Source organism: Pocillopora damicornis, chromosome 11 (assembly GCF_964200805.1).
Source record: "Pocillopora damicornis chromosome 11, jaPocDami1.2, whole genome shotgun sequence".
Classification (NCBI taxonomy): Eukaryota; Metazoa; Cnidaria; class Anthozoa; order Scleractinia; family Pocilloporidae; genus Pocillopora; species Pocillopora damicornis.
The window spans coordinates 18,616,383-18,636,948 of record NC_142680.1 but is presented as its reverse complement, the minus strand read 5'-3'; the positions used below and the strand labels follow the sequence as shown (position 1 = coordinate 18,636,948).

General features: G+C 39.5%; 4 protein-coding genes across 4 annotated transcripts; all 4 read left to right on the top strand.

The window, feature by feature from the left end:
• Positions 1–340: 340 nt before the first annotated feature.
• Positions 341–4,959, top strand: LOC113674459 (coiled-coil domain-containing protein 152). The gene is made up of 9 exons (XM_027190937.2): positions 341–545; positions 719–843; positions 1,098–1,203; positions 1,722–1,790; positions 2,118–2,182; positions 2,372–2,453; positions 2,923–3,050; positions 3,306–3,401; positions 4,091–4,959. Exons 2-9 carry the CDS (start codon positions 766–768, stop codon positions 4,211–4,213), a joined length of 747 nt encoding a protein of 248 aa, XP_027046738.2. The 5' UTR covers positions 341–545; positions 719–765; the 3' UTR covers positions 4,214–4,959.
• Positions 4,960–5,987: 1,028 nt separating this feature from the next.
• On the top strand, positions 5,988–11,166 carry LOC113674452 (uncharacterized). Its single transcript, XM_027190929.2, has 3 exons — positions 5,988–6,101; positions 9,301–9,384; positions 9,851–11,166. The coding sequence occupies exons 2-3, from the start codon at positions 9,343–9,345 to the stop codon at positions 10,820–10,822; spliced, it is 1,014 nt and encodes a 337-aa protein (XP_027046730.2). The 5' UTR covers positions 5,988–6,101; positions 9,301–9,342; the 3' UTR covers positions 10,823–11,166.
• Positions 11,167–17,447: 6,281 nt separating this feature from the next.
• Positions 17,448–17,984, top strand: LOC149037955 (uncharacterized). Its single transcript, XM_089186652.1, has one exon. It carries the CDS (start codon positions 17,448–17,450, stop codon positions 17,982–17,984), a length of 537 nt encoding a protein of 178 aa, XP_089042778.1.
• A 45-nt stretch (positions 17,985–18,029) lies between these two features.
• Positions 18,030–18,645, top strand: LOC149037954 (uncharacterized). The gene has a single exon (XM_089186653.1). It carries the CDS (start codon positions 18,030–18,032, stop codon positions 18,402–18,404), a length of 375 nt encoding a protein of 124 aa, XP_089042779.1. The 3' UTR covers positions 18,405–18,645.
• The last annotated feature ends 1,921 nt before the right edge of the window (positions 18,646–20,566 follow it).

Genomic DNA, 20,566 nt, shown 5'->3' with positions numbered 1-20,566 from the left:
AGCGGGCTATTCATTTGCTGAAGTGTTGATGCCATCGTTGTTACAAAGGATGACTGGATGTAATAGCGGATTTTGAGAAGGGACCTGGGGGGCTAGGAAGGAGCGAGAATGGTAAAGCATTTCGAGGACTGAAAAAGATTCAAACCAAAAAAATTTCAATTTCTAGAACTTAATTCGTGCTATTCATTGCTGCGCTGAATATCAAAAACTACGAAGGACTGGGAATTTTTTTTTGTTTTGCATCTTACTGTTGAAAGCGTGCATGATCAACTGAAACGAGATACCTTACCCCTATCCCGAGAAGAACTCATTGGCGGTGCCACCCGCGTCGAAATTTCCCGCCAAAATTCTCAAGGACTGTGCTATCAGTCGCTTGAGAGTCGCATCTTTTTCCGACCTCTTTGCAGTATTGCACACATTTAAATTGAGGCTTGTGTATTACCGGAAAAAGAGTCTATATCAATTCATGAATTCAAGACTTATCGATATATTTCTAAAGCTTCTTTCATGGTTGTTTTCATCTCCGTTTTCGCTAACACTGCCAGGTAAGAATCCAAATTTCGGCTGTCGAAAACCGTATATAAAGTCTTTCAGGTTTTTTCACACGCTTTGTGAGAGAGTATGTTTGCTTAGTTGTTCAAAGCTTTGTAAATCTATTCTTCATTGTCTTAGAAGTCTTACAATACTTCTCCTTTTCCCCTTTATTTTTCAACCGAAGATGTCTTTTATGGTGTAACTGATTAAAGCTGCAATCGGAGAAGAAGTATGGCCGCCAGCGGGAACTCCACTAGAACAGCCGTTGATTTAGACAACTTAATTAAAGAATATACGTATTTTGAAAAGGTAAGTGATATATAACATGATAATTCCTTTTGAAGATATACAGCATTGTTAGAAGAAACAAGTTTCATCTTAAATTCATCACCATGCAATGGGATGATACTCATTTTGTTGTGAAAGAGAAATAGAGCTCGAGAGAAGCGCGGTGGGGATGGGGGTGGAGTGGCAAGTGAATGCACGTGCACCTAAGGACCACCTCCTCCTAGCTGCGTCTCAGTTTGGCAAGAAATTCGCCACTTATGTTTTTTGTTTTGTAGGTAATGAGACACACTGCACAGGAAAACAGCTGCCTAGAGAAGGAGATACGATCCCTTAATAAGCAGCTTCAGTCCAGCCAGGAGGCTGAAAAGTTGTCCATAGAAGGTTGGTGTTCAGGGAAGTCTTCTTGTGTGATTGATCTCCTTGCTTATTTCTAACAAACTGTAAAAAGAGTGGGCGACTGCGGATTGAGAATTTGCTAGGTGTTAGTCTGGAGGACCGAAGACCCAGCTTACTTTGGGCGCGCGAAAGATTAGTCTGACATGGCTTTTTCAGAGACTGTTATGGAAAATGTTTTAAGAATAAAGTCACGTCACGTTTCGTGCATGGAAAGATATGTAACGAAATTGTTTCCATCCTTAAACTTCCTTGTGACCAATCGGTTTGTCTTTGCGTTTTCATATTCGTTTTCCTAGGCAAGTTATTGTTTTAGGGCTTTTATTCAGCTGACTACAAATACTTTGATCGTGGTTCCTCTGACAGACTTGGTTCTTACTCAGCGGGTTGACCCACATCTTATATTTCAATACTTGTCTATCAGCCCTTCATAATCTGAACAGAAAATTGTATACCAGATACTCACGAGAACCGGCTCTTACTCTTCTCGTTGTTTTATATCACAGAAGCTGGAAAGTTCAAGGCTATGGTAGACAATCTTCAGAGTATCCTTTTACAAAGATGTGACAAAGAAGGTAACTATTAGCATCCTCAAGGTTTCAAAAGATGATCCCTTTTAGCGTTGGCTTTTTACCGATTAGTTTTGGGTTCTTTGTAGGGTTTTTTTTAAATCTTTTTTTTTTGTTGTTTCCGCTTTGTGTGTGCATTTTTGCTCTTGAAGTGTTTTAGTAGCTTAGAGCTTTTGCTAACACAAGGCTTTAACTAATACCCCAGAACAGAAATTAAAATAGCGGTTAATTTAAACCTCGAAGCCTTGGTTGTCACTATTCCACTAGTTTTCTGGTAACTGGTAGGTAGTTAACAGAACTCATTGCTGCTAATTTGAGTATATATTTCTTCAGAGGAGAACGCGGAACTAAAGTCACACTTGACTGCAGTTACAGAAAAAACAGCCCGTCTTGAACAGGTTAGCATCAGTGACCTTTCATCACCACTTTTCCAAAGAGTTCAAGAGAGTCTTAACTTTAAAGCATGATTTCAAGTAAAAATACGACCCATTAATCAATCAACAGCATGCGGTCCAATTCTGTTGAACCGTCCGTTGATCAGAAGGTCTTAGAACAAAATGGTCTAGTGATCTTTTATGACTCCTCAGGAACACAAAACTGAACTTTCTGAAGCACTGAAGAATCATAAGCAAGAGATTCAGAGGGTTAGACAAGAGGAACTTCAACAAAGTAAGCTAAGGAGCTCATATTTTTAGCCTCGTGATCTGAAAGGCTAGGAACCTTTTAGGCTCGATAAATATTTTGACGCAACAGCTTGACAAGAAGCGTTTCAGTTTGTTTTTCATTTAGATTTTACGGAATAAAGGAGACAACAATTTGAGGAATTGCATTTTTGGAATGAACACTATAAAAAGATTTACAGAGTTGCATGGTTTGATTTTATTTATGTATAGGTTTATGAACTCAGTTCTGGTTTTGTGTTGAAGTTGATACTCAATTTGTTTCTAATCACTTTCGTTACGTTAAGTACGGTAAAATACGAGATAAAAGCGAGTTTTGGTTGCTGTAGTATTGAAGAAATGGTTTTATCAAGAAGAACATGAGAAGCAAGCAAAGCCACTGGTCTTCACCCTTTCTACTTATGACTGTCAGTGCTACATTTGACCTGACCAAATTTGAATACGTTCCTTGACATCAGATAGGAAGGTAATCACAACACTGGAGAAGTCCCTACAAGGAAAGAAAAGTCAAATACAGCAACTCGAGAAGCAGCTGGCTGATATGAGTCACTTGCACCAAACAGAAATAGTCAAGCTTCGCTTAGAGGTGGGACGGTCAAACATATGTGCAAAAGGGGGGTGCTGAAAGGAGGTTTTCACTGGATAATTTTTTTTTTCGCTTTTTCTTGACAAAGAAGGAGTAACTTCTATCTTGCGAGCGCACTTCCGTTGTAATGCCACCGATTAAAGGCGGTTGCTTTCTCTGTATTATTCATGTACAATGTCATTTTTATAAATATTTTAGGCCTATAGCTGTGTCAAGAAGCTTGTTCCATTCAGTATTCTGTATTTACCTTGGCAGTTTGACGAAAAAATATTAAAACTGCAACGTGAAAGAAATAATGCCAAAGCTCAGGCTGGCCAATCGTTTAATGCCAACACCGACATTTTCCGCAAGGTTAGTAACAGGTAGAAACCACAGAATGCTTTCATTTATCAAAAATTGGATAAAAGGTCAGAATATTTAGAACATATGAATGATGAAGATAATTCGACTCTCAGGGGGACCCAGACTAATTCCTTCTGCCTACGCTGATGATGAAACAAATAAAATGGTTCTTTCTTTTCTACGACTTAGAGAAAAATTAACAAACTTTCCTATCTATATTTGAGATCGTATCTTCTTTTCGATGGTTTGTGAAAAGGACCTCGTTTGAATAATTTGACGTATTCTTATAAATAAATAATTTTCATGATCTCAAAATTTTGTGTTTCATTCTTTATTATTTTTCAGGCGCTTAGAGTAATTAGAAACTTATAAAGTCTTTTTCAAGTTAATGAAAAATTTGAGCATCCGAGATAGTACTTTATAAGTAGCCTCTTGAAGATAGCTGATACGCGTACATATCCGGTAGCGTGACTACATATGCATGTCCAAGGCGAATAACAAGTAGAGAAATTGTGGTTTGCTTAGGCTCTGTTTCGAGCTTTGTAGAGCGATAAAAATAAGCTGAGTGAGGAGAAATTTTGCGAAGGGAATACAGGAACTAGGCAATCATCTCCCTGTTCTCTCGCTTGTAAACCTTGAACTTGAGTCTATTCACCGTCAGTAACTATATTAAACAAATGTTCCTTTCTTTGTTTTAGAAACTTCAGTTTGCCAAAGCCGAGGCACAAAAAGAAATAAACTCCTTGAAAAGTCAAGTCGCCGAGCTGGAAAGAAAGTTAACGATGCGCCAGATGCCAGCCTCTAAAAGAAAATTGTTCTGACATATGGAGCATACGCCGGTGATATCTGCAACTGTTCCGATCATCGACTAGGTTATTTTGATAACTGTTTCGATTTGATCTTTGATTGTTCGAAATTCCAATCCCTTACGTGAGTTTAACATGCTATCGACAATTTCTCTGTTATGCTGATAGTTCGTGAGTTGCATTATTTTTCGTTACAGTTTAACAGAGCTTGTTTCGTTACATTCTATGTTATAATCGTTATGAACAGCTCTATTAGTTGGTATCAGTGTGGTTCGATTGGGTGTGCTTGTGGGTGTAGAAAACGATATGTTGTGTTCACAGAATGGAACTCTGTTATGATTTGGTACCTTGTATAAACAAGGGTTTATGCCTTTGTCGTTTCTTTAAAAGCTGGGTGAAAGTCTTGAGACTTTGTCTCGGATTTATCCTCTTGGATTATTTTAAACTCCACAAATACTTCGAAAGATCATCATTACTTTGTACACCACTACTAACCAAAATTATGTTGCTTTGATTCATGAATCAAATATTTCAGCGGTAATGATGCTTGCAGCACAAGGCACTCGAGACGATGGAGATTCCAGAGTCAGCAATTCAACATTACCTTAAAAAAAATCATTCTAAAATGAAGAGTCTTGTTGATCATTTTCCCTCGAAATTTAACAGCAGATAAAGTTTTTTTGTTTTTTAACAAAATTTAACAAAATACGAAATAAATGTAATCCATGAAGTGGAAAAAAAAATAAAAATCAGTAGGTTTCCAATTGTAAGGAACTGTTTTTATTTAGTCTTGAGTGAGTTTGAACTGCTCCAATAATTCAAGTTCCAGTTACTCTTTTCCAATTGTTTTTACAACCTACTTCCACCACGTCATCAGCAGCTTGCGCTCAGCTTTTTGATATTTCCTGTGTTGAGGCTGAACTACTTCATCAGTAAGCTCTTGCTTGTGTGCCTGCCTTTGCTTCTCATCTAGCAAAACCTTGAACTGCGGCTTTCGCACCAGAATTCAACCCTACCTTTTCAAGAAAAGTTATCGCTTGCCTGCCACGAGGGGATCCCCAAGGAGGAAAAAGTGTCATGTCAGCATTGGCTTCGGGTCGTTATTTCATTTTTTTTTCCTTCCGTCTTGCCCCTCGCTCCACAAGGAGACGTCCATGTTATTTCAAACTTTTAAGTTTGATTAATAAATAATGACATGCAGGTGAGTGTCCATCTGATACAAGAGAAGGAAGAAAAAAATTGAAATAATGACCCGAAGCCAATGCTGACATTACGAGGGTGGTAAGTGGTCTGGTCTAAATCAATTCAAGTTGTGGACTGATCATAAGCCTCAGTCACTAATGGGACTCTTAGGCAAGTTTTTCTAAAATCCCAGGAAAAATTGCAGGAGAACCGTAGTATTGCACTACGAAAGAACAAAGAAAACATTTGAGACAAGCTGATTAATAAATTCAGGTGAGTATCCATGTAGGGGCCAGCTACGCTTGGCAAAATAAATACGACACAACAACGTCTATGCGTCCAGATTCCTTGTATTCTCGTGTAGGATAATAACATCGAATGACAAATGAGGATCTGTCAGGCGGCGATTCGAATTTATTGCTACTTACACAGCCTAAAAACCTTCGCTAGGTCTACCTCGGTAAAAACGGCAAAAAAAGCTGCAAATATCGGTCAAGCAACGCACATGACGTGAGAAACTGCACTAGGTACATTGCCAGCGGCGCTATAAGCTGTATGTAAATGTAATGAATCATACGGTACATCTGAAACAAGAGATAGTACAAGAGATGCGATTGGTTCCCTTGCGAAAGGGTCACATGTATATTATGATTCAGTGACAAACTAATCTGAGAATTTCTTCCAGCGAAACTGAGGTGGGAAGGTCACAATTCATCTAGAGGTTTGTCAAATGTTTTTTTCACTTACTGCAGTAAGATTTCAAGTTTAATCTATTCGTTACGTTACTCGCTGTAACCGGCTGACAAAAACAGTGGTTAATGGACTAAGGATAAGGACTTTCCATATCGAGTTTTTTCTGCGTAAGTCATGATTCTGTAAGGATCAAACGACCATCTTGTGCTTTTTGGCTACAGAAAAAGACAAGTTGCCGAGTCTTGCCGAAAGTGAAGATGTAGCGAATGTAATTCAAATTTTTTTGCGAAATTGAATCACATTATTCAAGATGTTTTCGCGGCAACATAGCGCCACAACGAACTTGTGAATTAAAAATTTATCATTAATGGGAAAATGAAAAAACCAGCGAAAATGAAAAGACCTACGGTTTAAAAAATGCGCATTTTCGTTCTTAAAAGCAAATAGTACAACGCAGTTTCAAATAAAATGGACAAATAGGTCACCCTTCACGTCTTGTCATCAGACAAACAAATAACAAGAATTCCAAGAAATACCGGAACCACATGTCTCTGTTAAGCTGCAGTTCTTGGAAATCGTCTACTACATTTGTTATTTTGTGTTACAGCCTTAAAAATAATTTTCTAATTTCTTACTTCGTCGCCCAAGCGAGCATTTTGTTTCCTTATCACTGTAGAAATTACAGTACGACATAGCAGGGCGACATTTAACTCAGCTAAGCTGGTAAACGTTACATCAAATCTTCCGCTAATTAACAAGTAGAGAAGCCTTGACTGTGCTCTGTTCTGTTATTAAGCACGCAGGAAGTGGCTAGAGCACGAAAGAAGTGTAGGGAGAAACACGAGACGTGGTCGAGTGTTTCTCCCTACTTATATCTGTGTAACTTTATTTCTAAACGACGAAATGAAAATTTTGCAAAATTACCTCGGTAATAAACGAAGCATATCGAGCTTCTGGTGTCCAGTGTGACGCATCTGTAATCCTATGAACTTCACATGGATTTTGTGATCTATATGGGTGCGAATGATGCTTCGAAATTCATCATAACATAATACGTGTCCGTACAGCTGATGTGACATTCATTCAGGTTGTTTTTCTCACAATATCACTCCGTCGATAACGTTTATGCTACCACCCATGAATGCTTATCATATAATTATAAAATATTCTTTTCGTCAGTAACGTTACAGATTCTCAACTTTTTTTGAAATATTTTTGTTGACTTGCAAAATTCTCGCTTTTTTATTTTATCGCAAGGGCGTTTATCATGCGTGATTTCGGCAAGCGAACAGACAATATAAACGCACCGATGTTGTTTGCCACATTACGATAATTGCTTTTTCATTCATTACTTGTGCGTTGCTCTTTTGGTTTCTGGAGTGGCTTAACTTTATAACCTGAACAAGATTTGAACGGTCCAATTTGACTAACCGTAGTACTTGGCCGTAATCATTCGTTTTGCAGCGTTATTCAATTTTCAAGGAATTAGTCGTTTTTTCGAATTTTGCTGTAACAAGAACATTTGATTTGAACAATACCAAATTTTTTCGTGCGAGAAACGTCATCTCTCGATGATCTTATGGTCGCGTCAAAGAAGACATTTTCGTCCCTATACAGAGATCAGCCAGGTACCTCTTCAAGCCGGCGGCGGCTTTTTTGTCGAAAAAGCCGAGTTGAGCTGAACCAAATGCTAAATTTTTCTGGCTCCCTGAGTCTCTTTCTTAATTACAAAGTACGGTCAATCGAAATTGTAAACATGTCTAATCTTGGTTGATTTTACTGATATTGTGAATCACACCACATGTTTGGGATGAGTCATTGGCAATAGGCTTACATGGGCAATGCATATAGACCATGTGAAGAAATCTTTTTCACAGAAAGTGGGTGCATTAAAAAGAATGAAGAAGCTTCCTGTCAAAGTGCTGGAGGAAATTTATTTCAAATCCATTGTATTAGCTGTAACTTATGGTATTGTGGTGTGGGGAAACTGCAGTTACTATATTATGGACTCTTTAAACCCTGTTCAAGCGAGAGCCGCACGAGTTATCTACCAGGATTAAAATCTTGAAAAGCTAAATTGGTTGCCAATTTCTTATATATATATTAAAGAAGACTCCTTCTCCTGATGCATGATATTTTAAATAAAGTCCTGTATCCCCCTTTTGATTTGAAGTTAGACAACAGACCATCACGTAGGGGAGGGTTACAGATTGAAATCCCTAGGGTGAAGTACTAAGTGGGAGAGGAATCAGCACAATACAGAGGCCCTGTAATCTGGAATTTTATTACTAGGTTGATAAATTTTAATGCAAACGTTCCATAAGACATTTTTAAAAAAATTTTACATAGGCCCTCGCAAAACATTGATAGCTTCTCATTCGAAGCACCTATGATAGGTATGAAAGACTGAGATTTTGTATATTTTTAAGTATGATTATACTGTACGCAAATTTCTTGATTAGTTTGTAACTTTTATTTGTCAATGAACCTTATTTTATTGAATTGTACTAAATTCAAATACCGTAGGCTGATTTTACAAATTATTTTGTTTATTACTTCACATTTTATTAGTTAGTTGTAGGTCCACATCAGCATCATGGCTGCCACTTTTGTAACCTGCATCACTAAATAAAATGATTGATTGATTGATTGATTGATGGTCGCGGCGAGCGTTATAGAGTATCGTAATACCTAAGACTTCAAAAAGGCGAATATTCAGTTATTTATTTCGGGGGTACACCTTGGAAAACTCATGAAAACATTATTAATAAAGCACCCACCCTTCGGTGTTTCGTAAGCCTCATTAGCGAAGGTTTAAATGTTTCCAGGATTTTATACAGTAATGGTGATGGTCATTGTGACCTCTGCTAGTTATGATTTAAAATATTCTATGGCGTCGAACCTTCAAGCTATTACCCGTTTTTAAATGTAAACACCTTGCAATATTATAAATAAACTTTAACCTCTATTCAGCGAGGAAATATATTCGGATATTTCTCTTTAGACATAACCTTTCCAATGACCGAACTGTCTTCGGGGAGAAGGCTTCGAGGGACAGAAAATGTCCAAAGACAGATATCCAAAAGTATTAAGGCCATTTATCAACTTTCATAAGCTAGAAAAGATGTCAATTCCATATGTACTCTCCTTGATCTCTTTACTCAGATAATATGATTATTATTCTCATTATATCACGGTCGCCTGATTCGTTTTAAATTTTATTGCAGGTCTAAACGTGCTGTCAAGAGGATCAGTGCCACTGACAAAAAATGGACAGAAACGAAGCCCCAGATTTCTCTGACATGGAAGAGGTAAATTAGAATGATTACAGAACAGTTTTCGACAGCGCCCCAAACAAAGACAAGGAGCCTTTTGATTTGTTTCGTTTTGAATTGTTTTTTTTTTTTTTAATTTTTTTTGGGGAGAGGGGTCAATAAACTCTGACAATCGAGGAAAAATTTATTCTGCTCTGAAGGTCTTAAAAGAATTACGTTTCCAGGATCAAGGTACAAATTCAAAGAAAGGCGACTAAGAATGAAGGGGTTGGAGGAGGGGAGGGAAGGAGTATCTAGGGTTTTCCACTATTTGCATGGACAGAAGAGATTTGTCCAAGATTTGCCTTAAACTATGTCCATTCAGAAATGCACGCAAACGGTTTTCGATGTGACAAATTGACCACTTGGTCATCTATCATCTTTCCCTCGCTGTATATTTGTCTTGTATGGTATTTTTATCTGAATAATTATTTCAATGCTAAGATCATCTGTTAAATTGTAGAGAGAGCGCCTAAGAATGGACCGTGAACTAGAGGAAATCATTGGCAAGATCAACCTTTTGCCCGAAGATGAAAAGCAAGATAGAAGAGATTTAAGAGAACTTCAAGAGAAAACAGAGAAGATGAATTCCCACGCAAAAGAGACCATTGAGAGCCTTCGTGCAGCGGCTAAGAAACTAGACGACGTATGGAAGGACTGCAAGATATCTCATGCTGTTGGAACCAGCGTTGGAATACTGGGTGGGCTTCTTACAATCGGTGGAGGAATTGCAACAGCACTGACAGCAGGGGCTGCTACTCCTTTGTTGATAGCAGGATTGTGTGTTGGAGGCGCTGGAGCTACTACAAACTTAGGGACTGCTATCGTCGAGGCGGTGATAAATTCTGCTGAAATCAAAGAGGCCGAGAAACACCTTGGTGAGACCATAGACAGTGCTAACGAGGTAGACAGGATTGTCCAGGAGGTTTTGATGATCAAGGAAACAGCGAGGCTTATTTATATTTATCACCTTGCCAAGACCCTGGAGTTGGGAAGTCCTGTGGTCTTGAAGATCCTTCGTGAGTTGGTGTTTTTCTCCGCAGGAACACCTACTAAAATGGTAATACAAGTAACAGAAAAGGTAATGGCCTGTGCACAGGCAGCGAGTCAGGCCAGTGTGAAAGCTGCAACCCAGGGTGGTGTTCAAGGAGCGGGAAAGGCAGCTGCACAATCTGTTGACGATGTGGTACGAGCAACGGGTCAGGCTGGAGCACAAGCTGCAGATGACGTGGTCCAAGCAGGGGCTAGGGCGGGCTCCGAGGCAGTCGGTGAAGTTGTGGGTAAAGTCATCATTGTGGTCAATGTTGCATTCGTGGTGTGGGATGCCATAGACCTTGGCTTCACTATCAGGGATCTCGTTGAAAACAAGGGATCTGAAGCTGCAAAAGTTCTGAGACAAAAGGCAGACAAACTCGAGAATGCCATGAAGGAGTAAAACTCAGCCAAAGGGAAGAGTTCGAAACGATTTTCAATGATAAACATAACATTGATCTGCGTTGAGGTGAACATTTTTCACCATGCAGTTAGTTGCATTTGGCCATTTTTGATGAGGACGTTACCTCTTAGGACTGCATTAACGGTATATTGCAAGTTTTCTTTTTGATGTGGCCTCTTTCGATTTTCAGAGAGATAAGAAAAGGATGTTTCAATTTAATGTATGCAGTAAAAAGGAGCGTAATGAAATACTTACATATTTTAAAGTAAGTTAATTCTGAGGTCTTTTGTGATAACGCCTCTGTATTAATTCAAAGGAATCCTTCATTAAATTCTCAAAGGAGACTCAAGAATTTTTTCTTTAATCAAATGAGCTCTCTCCTCTTTTCTGACTCGCGCTTATTTTTATGTTCAAAGAGCCTTTGAAGTTAAACTCTTATTGAAAAGTAAGCGCGAGTCAGGAAAGAGATGAGAGCTCGACAATCGACATTTAATGCTCGTCATAATACTACTTAATACTATAAACATTCAAGCTAACCGCCGTGTGCAAACTGTGCTGTTTGACATTGTGCTAAACCATTTCACACAACGCTTCACCGTATGTGTGTACATTGTACCATTTGACATTACGCTGAGCCATTTGACCCAACGCTATACTGTTTGTGTACTGTATTGCAAATGAGTAAATTCGCAGTTGAGCTAGTCCATTTCACAATTTCATGTTCCAACTCGACATAGGCAACTAGACCGTGTATCATTTGCCTAAACTATTCATGTTTAGGGTGTTCTGTTTCATGAAGAAAAACTAAACCGTCTACAGTTTGGCCATGCCAGTTCCTATATTAGCTATGCTATCCTGCTGCTGATCCCTAGACCAGCTTTGTATTTGCTGATCTATTTGACGTCCTTGTATTTTCGGTGGTGACGGCCGCCCATAGTATCCATCTGATACAAGAGACAGTACAAGAGATACGATTGGCTACCTTGTGAAAGGGTCACATGATCATATACAGATCGGACTGATCTGTGAATTTCTTCAAATACTTGACAGTAATACCCAGCGAAATTGGGGTGGGAAGGTCACAATTCGTTTAGAGGTTTGTCAAATGTTTTCTTTTTCCCTTATTGCAGTAAGATTTTAAATTTAACCTATTTGTTACGTTACTCGCTGTAACGGGCTAACAAAAACAGTGGTTAATAGACTAAAGACGAGGACTTTCCATATCGTGTTTTGTTTGCGTAAGTCATGATTCTGTAAGAGTGGGATCATGCGACCATCTTGTCGTGCTTTTTGATCAGTTAAAGTCAAGTTTTAAGCAACAAATCTTTGCCAGAATCTAAGATTATTTCGAGGTTATATCCTCTGGCTTTGAATGTCCAGTGCAAAACATTTCAGTTTTGTAAAACGGGAAAGATTGTTTCTAAATTTATTTTTATTTACTACTAACCTTTTTTACTTAAGAAGCTTGTCTTGTTTGATATTGTAGTCGTATGACTGATGAAACCAAAGGCAAGAAACCGAAATAAGACTTTCTCTGCAAAAAAAGGATAATTGCAAATAGCTATTGTAAGAAAGACCTCAAACCTTCTGTAAAATAGAAGTAAAATGGGTGAAAAACGGTTACCAAGTATAAAGATTGAGCCCAATTTGTACAGAACAACAGAAAGGCCGTATAGGAACCTGAAAATCAATGGCTTGTCAACTTCTCCATAAATTAAGCACGCAAGGTTAAATTATCAAACAGACTAGATTTTCCCGCCTTCAAGTAATTTGAAATCTAGCAATACTGTACGATTTGTATATCCTCTGCGTTACAATTGACACTGATAAACGTTAAGAAAGTTGGGACGGCCAAGGAAACAACATTAGACGAGCAGGACCAAATGGAGATTTTATAAGAAGAAGAATTTCTGCTCATGTGATGAACTTTTTCATCATGAAAACAGTTTCAATTTCCAATGGCCTTATTTCACCCATTGTTTACATTGGGAACACTAAAAACGGCTACCGTCTTTCTGGATCGTAAAACTTGTTTTACCGAAGAAAACTGACCCCGCGCGAAAAATCTAATGTGTACATGATATTAACATTCATAAACTTCTCATGACGTTTATGGGCACAAATTAAGCATGACTATTTGATTAAATTCACAAAACAAGTTGTCGAGTCCTGTCGAAAGTGAAGATGTAGCGAATGTAACTCAAATTTTTTGTCGCAAATGAATCATATTATTCAAGATGTTTTCGCGATAACAAAGCATGTTTTCTTTTGTTTCATTATTGCATGTGCATAGTTGTTAGTCAGTGTCATGAAAAGTGTTGTGTTTTTTCACAACTTCGGCTTTTTGCAGTCACATTTTCCATCAGTGTTTAATGGACAAAAGACAAGGTTTTTCCATACCGTGTTTTGTCGGCGTAATGTTTCTGTAAAAGTGGGATTATGCGGCCATCAGCATCTTCTCGTGCCTTTTGGCTAAAGAAAAAAACGAGTTGCCGAGTCCTGTCGGGATTGAAGATGTAGCGAATGCAACTCAAATTTTTTGTCGAAAATGAATCATATTATTCAAGATGTTTTCGCGATAACAAAGCGCCACAGCGAACTTATGAATTAAAAATTTTTACATCATGATCCGACTTAGATTTTGATGCCCATTCGTTGCATTATTGGAGAAACCAAAAAAAACCTGAGATTAAAACGCTCCATAAACTCGCTGATGCGCAATTCCGTTCTTAAAAGCAAAAAGTAGAACGCAGTTTTAAATAAAATGGAAAAATAGGTCACTTTCAGGTATTGTCACACATGAAACAAATACTAGAATTCTCAGAAATAACCGGAACCACATGTCTCTGTCAAGCTGTATTCTTGGAAACCGTCTACTGCTTTTGTTATTTTGTGTTACAGCTTTTAAAAGAATTTTTCAATTTCTAACTTCGTTGCCCAAGCGAGCATTTTGATCCTCGTCGCTGTAACAATTACAAAACGGCATGACAGAGCGAAGTTTAACTCAGCTAAGGCGGTAAACGTTAATCAAATCTTAATCGCTAAATCTGCAATATAGATAGATAGATAGATAGATAGATAGATAGATAGATAGATGGTGCCAATTTCCTCCCTTGCAGCCAAGGGCTGAATTGCGGAGGAACCAGAGAGGTGAGATCGGACGTCAGCATATTAAAGGCGCCTCTGGCAGCCGCTTCAGTCCATTGTGATCACACCTCACCCACCCAGACCTACGACGGCACAAATCGAGATAGGCCACAACACCGGGCACTACGTGCCCTACTCTTTGCGAACAGTGCGTGCGTTCTTTTACGTCCCACAATTTATTTGTAACATAGAACGGTTGTGAGACGGGACCTCCGGCTTTACGTCTTATCCGAGAGACGAAGCAAAGTGGGTAAAGCATCTTGCTTAAGGATACAGCGACATGCCCCTGGTAGGACTTGAACCCAGGCCCTTCGACCCAGAGTCCAGCGCACTAACCACTGGACCACCAACACCCCACTAAATAGAACATAATATCCGATGTCGTTCTGTGCAACTTTATTTCTAGACGACAAAATGACTTTGTGCAAAATTACCTCGGTAAAAAAAGAAGCATACTTAGTCGTAATATTAACAAAGCACCCACCCTTCGGTGTTTCGCAGGTTTAAATATTGGCTGTGACTTACTACCCGCGGCAGCCGGGCGCGGTCTCAAATAGACTGAATGCCCGGCGTCACAGCGAATTTGGACCCCCCCCCTCCCCGGTCCAAATACGCTGGCGGATATAGACCCCCCCCATGGCAAATTTGAACTCCCCTACCAAACTTTCCTTTTAAGCATCGTTTGTATCATATTTGGTAACTAATTCTAGTTGCAAGCTTTTCGCCGATGTTCTTTTCCATCACAATACAACATTCTTCAATATAGGTAAAGAAATACAGCGATCTCGTTCCAATTCTGCCGCATTTATTATAGCGAGTCGTACAGTATACGCAAGAATTAAATGCGAACAAACTACTGCATTCGAACTCTTGAAATCGTTCCTTTGCTTCTTTGCTTCATCTGATGCGAATCAACATTAATATGAAACGTCATAAAAATAGTAGAGACTGTTGCATCCAGTCACAAAAATAAGTCAGTCTGATTTTCTAATTAAAAAACATGAAACGGTTTCTGAACAATAACGAAATAACATCTAAATGCCACTGAAAGGTTCCTTCCAACTTCTAAAGAGTATCAGATGTTTGCCCAGAAATGTCAAGCGATGCTAAAAATTGCGTTGGTTTTTCAGTGGTTAAGCTTGAACCACATAAACATGTTTTAAAGCCTGGGGGGTTAGGCTGGTTTCGTAAAATATGTTGTCTTCGTGACAACTGTGGCGAGACAGGAAGGGTCCGCTACGTCAAAACACCTTCAGGTTCCGTAAAAACTGGCGGGAAACAATACAACACGTGAGTCAGAAAGAGTCTAGCACAGGATAGATCTGTCATCTTGTTACAGAAAGTATGATGAAGAAGATAGGGCTTTCTGGAAAAGGTAAATTGGATTTTTATTGCGAAATTTATCTAAATAGTCGAGGTCTATCTGTTTTGAGTAATTCCCGACTAATGTTGGGAGTAATAAAACAAAAAAGTAGTTCGCAATCTTGTTCATCATTTGCCAAGGGGGCGAAATACAGAATAGAATATGAGCAGCGTAGCCACTGAGAGAACAGCACTTGTGATTAAACGCTAGAACATGTAACCTTATGTATTTTAAGTTTATCTGCCATTAAGTTTCAGCTTTGACAATGGATCCCAAGCTGCAGGCAAGATACCTTTACTTTCCTGGCCTTCGTCTTTATGGGCCTTTGTCTTTCTGGGCCTTTGTCTTTCTTGGCCTTCTAATTTGTAACTCTGAACTTTGCATAATTACAAACATATTATCTCTGTTTGGCGCGGTAATACGATCCCACGCCAAGAAGATTTAGACTTTGCGTTACCTTGTGTGACGCAACCTACTCGAGGTGTATTAATGTGGTGTAGTACTTGTAAACTGAGAAACATTTTTCAAGGCTCTGTCTAAAAATGGTTTACATTATAGCGGTTTTGCGACATTTCGCTAAATTTTGCGCGAATATGCCCAGGTACTGTTCACTGTTGATGAATTGCATTAGACTACGCGTTGTAGGTGAAGGGAAAACTATGTTCCGCTGGTAAAAAATTCTATATAATCTCTGAATAGTTGCTATGGAAACAAACACATACCGAACCTGAAGGCGTTCTGATGTACTGACCCTTTCTGTGACGCCACAGTTGTCACGAAGACAATATATTCTACGAAACCAGCCTGACCTCCCAAGCTTTATAACATGTTTAAGTGGTTCAAGCTCGTTCACTGAAAAACTAACGCAACTTTTAGCATCGCTTGACATTTCTTAGCAAACATCTGATACTCTTAAGAAGTTTGAAGGAACCTTTCAGTGGCATTTTGGTGAATATTTCTAACTGCCGGGCATTTAGTCCATCTGAGACCGTCCGGCAGTCTGATCAGAAGCGTAGCAAGTTGTCGACAACCGAGCGTTATTATAGTGCGCACAAGCTCGGAGAATTTGTCCACTGAAACCAAATAAATTTTTGGAATCGCTTGACATTCCTTAACAAAAATTTGATATTCTTAAGAAGTTTGAAAGAATCTTTCGGCGGAAATTGCGTGAAAAGTTTTGACTGCCGGGCATTTAGTCTATTTGAGACCGTGCCCGGCTGCCGAGCATTTAGTGACTGTATTAAATATTCCCAGAATTTTATACAGCAATGGTGACTGTCATTGTGACCTCTGCTGGTTATGTTTTAAAATATTCTATGGCGTGGAACCTTTATGCTATTACCAGTTTTTAAATGTAAATACCATGTCCTATTATGAATAAACTTTAACCTCCGTTCGGCGAGGAAATATATTCGGATATTTCTTTCCATTGACCCAACTGTCTTCGGGGAGAAGACTTCGAGGGACAGACAATGTCCAAGGACAGATATCCAAAAGTATTAGGGCCATTTATCAAATTCATGAGAATCAGTCGTCAGATTCGTTTTAAATTTTATTTGTAGGTCTAAACGTGCTGTCAAGAGCATCAGTGGCACTGACAAAAATGGACAGAAACGGAGCCCCCGATCTCTCTGACGTGGAAGAGGTAAATTAGAATGATTACAGAACAGTTTTCGACTGCACCCTAAACAAAGACAAGAAGCTTTTTGATTTTATTTGTTTGTTTGTTTTTCTTTCTTTTTTTTGGGGGGGGAGGGGGGGTGGAGGATTCTTAAACTCTGAAAGCCGAGAAAAAAAATTATTCTGCTTTAGACGTCTTATTCGTAATACATATCCAAGCTCAAGGTCCAAATTCAAAAGAGGCCACCAAGAATGAAGGGAGGTAAGGAGTGTGTAGGGTTTTCCACGATTTGCATGAACAGAAGAAATTTTTCCAAGATTTGCCTAAAACTATGCCCATTCAGAAACGCACGTGAACGGTTTTCGATGTAACAAATTGACGGCTGGGTCATCTATCATCTTTCCCTCACAGTAAATTTGTCTTATATCGTATTTATCTGAATAATTGCTTCAATGTTACGATCATCTGTTAAATTGTAGAGAGAACGCCTAAGAATGGACCGTGAGCTAGAGGGAATCATTGACAAGATCAACCTTTTGCCCGAAGATGAAAAACAACAAGATAAAAGAGATTTAAAAGAGCCTCAAGAGAAAACAGAGAGGATGAATTCCCACGCAAGAGAGACCATTAGGAGCCTTCGTGCAGCGGCTAAGAAACTAGACAACGTGTGGAGGGACTGCAAGATAGCACATGCCGTTGGAACCAGCGATGGAATAGTGGGAGGCCTTCTTTCAATCGGAGGAGGAACTGCAACAGTTATGACAGCTGGGACTGCTACTCCCTTGTTGGTAGCAGGATTGTCTCTTGGAGGCGCTGGAGCTACTACAAACATAGGGGCAGCCACCGTCGAGGCTCTTATAAATTCGGCTGAAATAAAAAAGGCCGAAGAACAATTGGGTGAGACTATGAACAGTATAAACGAAGTAAACAGGATTGTCCAGAAGATTTTGATGGCGAAAGAAACAGCAAGGCTTATTTATATTTATTACCTTGCCAAAACCCTGATGTTGGGAGGTCCTGTGGTCTTGTAGATCCTTCGTGAGCTGGTGTTTTTCTCCGCAGGAACACCTACTGAAATGGTGGTACAAGTAGCAGAAACTGTAATGGCCTGTGCACAGACAGTGACTCAGGCTAGCGCGAAAGCTGCAACCAAAGGAGGTGCTCAAGGAGCGGGAAAGGCAGCTGCGCAATCTGTTGACGATGTGGTACGAGCAACGGGTCAGGCTGGAGTACAAGCTGCTGACGACGTGGTCCAAGCAGGGGCAAGGGCGGGCTCTGAGGCAGTCGGTGAAGCTGTGGGTAAAGTCGTCATTGTGGTCAATGTTGCATTTGTGGTGTGGGATGCCATAGACCTTGGCTTCACCATCAGGGATCTCGTCGAAAACAAGCGATCTGAAGCTGCAAAAGTTCTGAGACAAAAGGCAGACAAACTCGAGAGTGCCATGAAGTAGTAAAACTCGGGAAAAGGCGAGATTTCGAACTGATATTCAATAAATAAACATTAAGCTACGTTGATATTAAGATTTTCAAAGAAAAGCTTTTGTTTTCACCAGCCCTCTTCATTAGTTTATGAGAAAATTGCATCTTACGACTGTGACCTCTTTTGGTTTCCATAGAATAAGGTTAAGGATGTTCTGTTTCAATTCGTTGTAGGCAGTGGAAAAGAACGTAATAAAATACTTGTTTACTTGTTGAACGCTTACGTTTAAAGGGCATCTGTTTTATGATTACCTTTTGATGTAGAACAAGAGTATATTTTCCTCTCATGTGCGTTCTCATGCAGGATTATGTGGAACTGCAGCTGAGAATCATTGAATTAACACCCTAATAACTGAACGCAAAGACCCTTGTAAGGAACTTTAAGAACAATTCTAAGGTAATAACTGAAAATATGCCTTCTTTTTCAGTTTTGTGTCTCTCATTGCAATGATGCCGAGTGCAAAGTCCTATAAAAAGCTTTTTCATTGTCTGACATAGAGTCCTGGGCGATTCTGCGAGACAGCTTAATGGATTCCATAAATGGTCAAAATGGCATTCAGGCTAAGGGCAGTTCCCAACTAATTTCGTATCCAGATCCAACCGTGTAACTGTAACTTGGCCGTGGAAAGTTTACTTACGAGACTTTGGCCCCATTCTTACCCTTTACATCAAGAGGGATCATCAAGTGACCCGCTTCGTTCTACCTACCACGTGGTCAGGACATGTTTGTCTTATCCCTCTTACTCATAGTCCTTCCCCATCCGTGATCTTTCTTCTCCCGTTTGCTTAGGCGTTTTTTTAGTGTCCTTGCCTTCTACACAACGTTAACAACCTGGGCCCAGTTGTTCAAAGGCCGATTGGCCCTAACCCAGGGTTGAATTTTAATCCAGCTTTCTCTATTTCTTTGTTCAAAAGTCTTTTAGGGGAAATTTTCACTATTCTTTTTAGAACATCCAATGATCAAACTGCAAGCAAAAATAATTGAACTGAATTTTCTCTTAAAGTTTTCAGACCTAAAATCAAATTTCTCACTAACCCTGGATTACTTTAACCCAGCTTTGAACAACCTGGGCCAGGTTACCCCGCTGTCAGTCCATTGCGACCTGCTTAGTGGCCCATGATTTGTTGCGAAACGACTTTCGATTTCAGCGAAACGACTTCGACTTGAAGTGAAACGAACTGGGCTGTGTTCTATTTTTGCTCTTTGTAGCTGTGATAAATATACGAAACCGAAAATATTCCGCGTATGGTGACACAACTAGTTGGATCATTGGCTTAGGATGTGGGTTGGGAAGTGGGGAGGTGAAGCCCGGCGAGAGGCTAGGCTACTTTCACCTTTGTTTTTTTTGTTTTTGTTTCTGTTTTTCGTTTTGCGTGTGTCCTCAGTTCGATGTTTGAAAAGTAATCCGGTTTTTGGTATCTTGCAATTTTTATGCGTTGCGTATCGAGGCTTTTCCTCTTGCCATTATTTCATTTCCACCTCTTTGCCTCAACTGATTGAATCCGTCATTGAAGATGTGGAAAAATAAATAGTATGGTTAACCCTTCCAACCCTAGGAGTGATTAGTAACTATTTTCCCCTATCAGTATCACCCCTAAAACAAACATTGAGGTCATGAGAATAAAGGAAATGATCACCAACCAAAGAAGCTCTTGATTGTCAAACAAATTCTCGTTGTTAGTACCATAGGAAATGTATAGAGAACAGTATGGAGAATATGCATACTGATGTTGAGGTGTAAAAGATTAAACAAACGGACGTACAAGGTCAATAATCTTCAATGCAGACCGCTGCTACTCCCATAGAGCAGGGTTAAAGTATTAGTCATAGAATCATTTTTGAACCGCGGTAAATAAGGTTGATAATCAAACTTGACTTCTACACCAATTTTCCCAGCTACTTTTGCACTTTCCTTGCCAGCAGATCCTGCACCTGTCTCAACTGCTGCCTCCGTGCCAACCTTACCGGCAGCTATTACACCAGCCATCCCGGCTGCTTTTGCACCGGCCTTGCCAGTGTCTCCTCCAAAAGCCTTTGCTGCTGCTTTCGAAGTTCCTCTTAAGACCAGAATCACCCCACAAAGGACCTAAACTCCACGCATGACTCTGAGTTCATGTCATTTGCCCTAGCAAG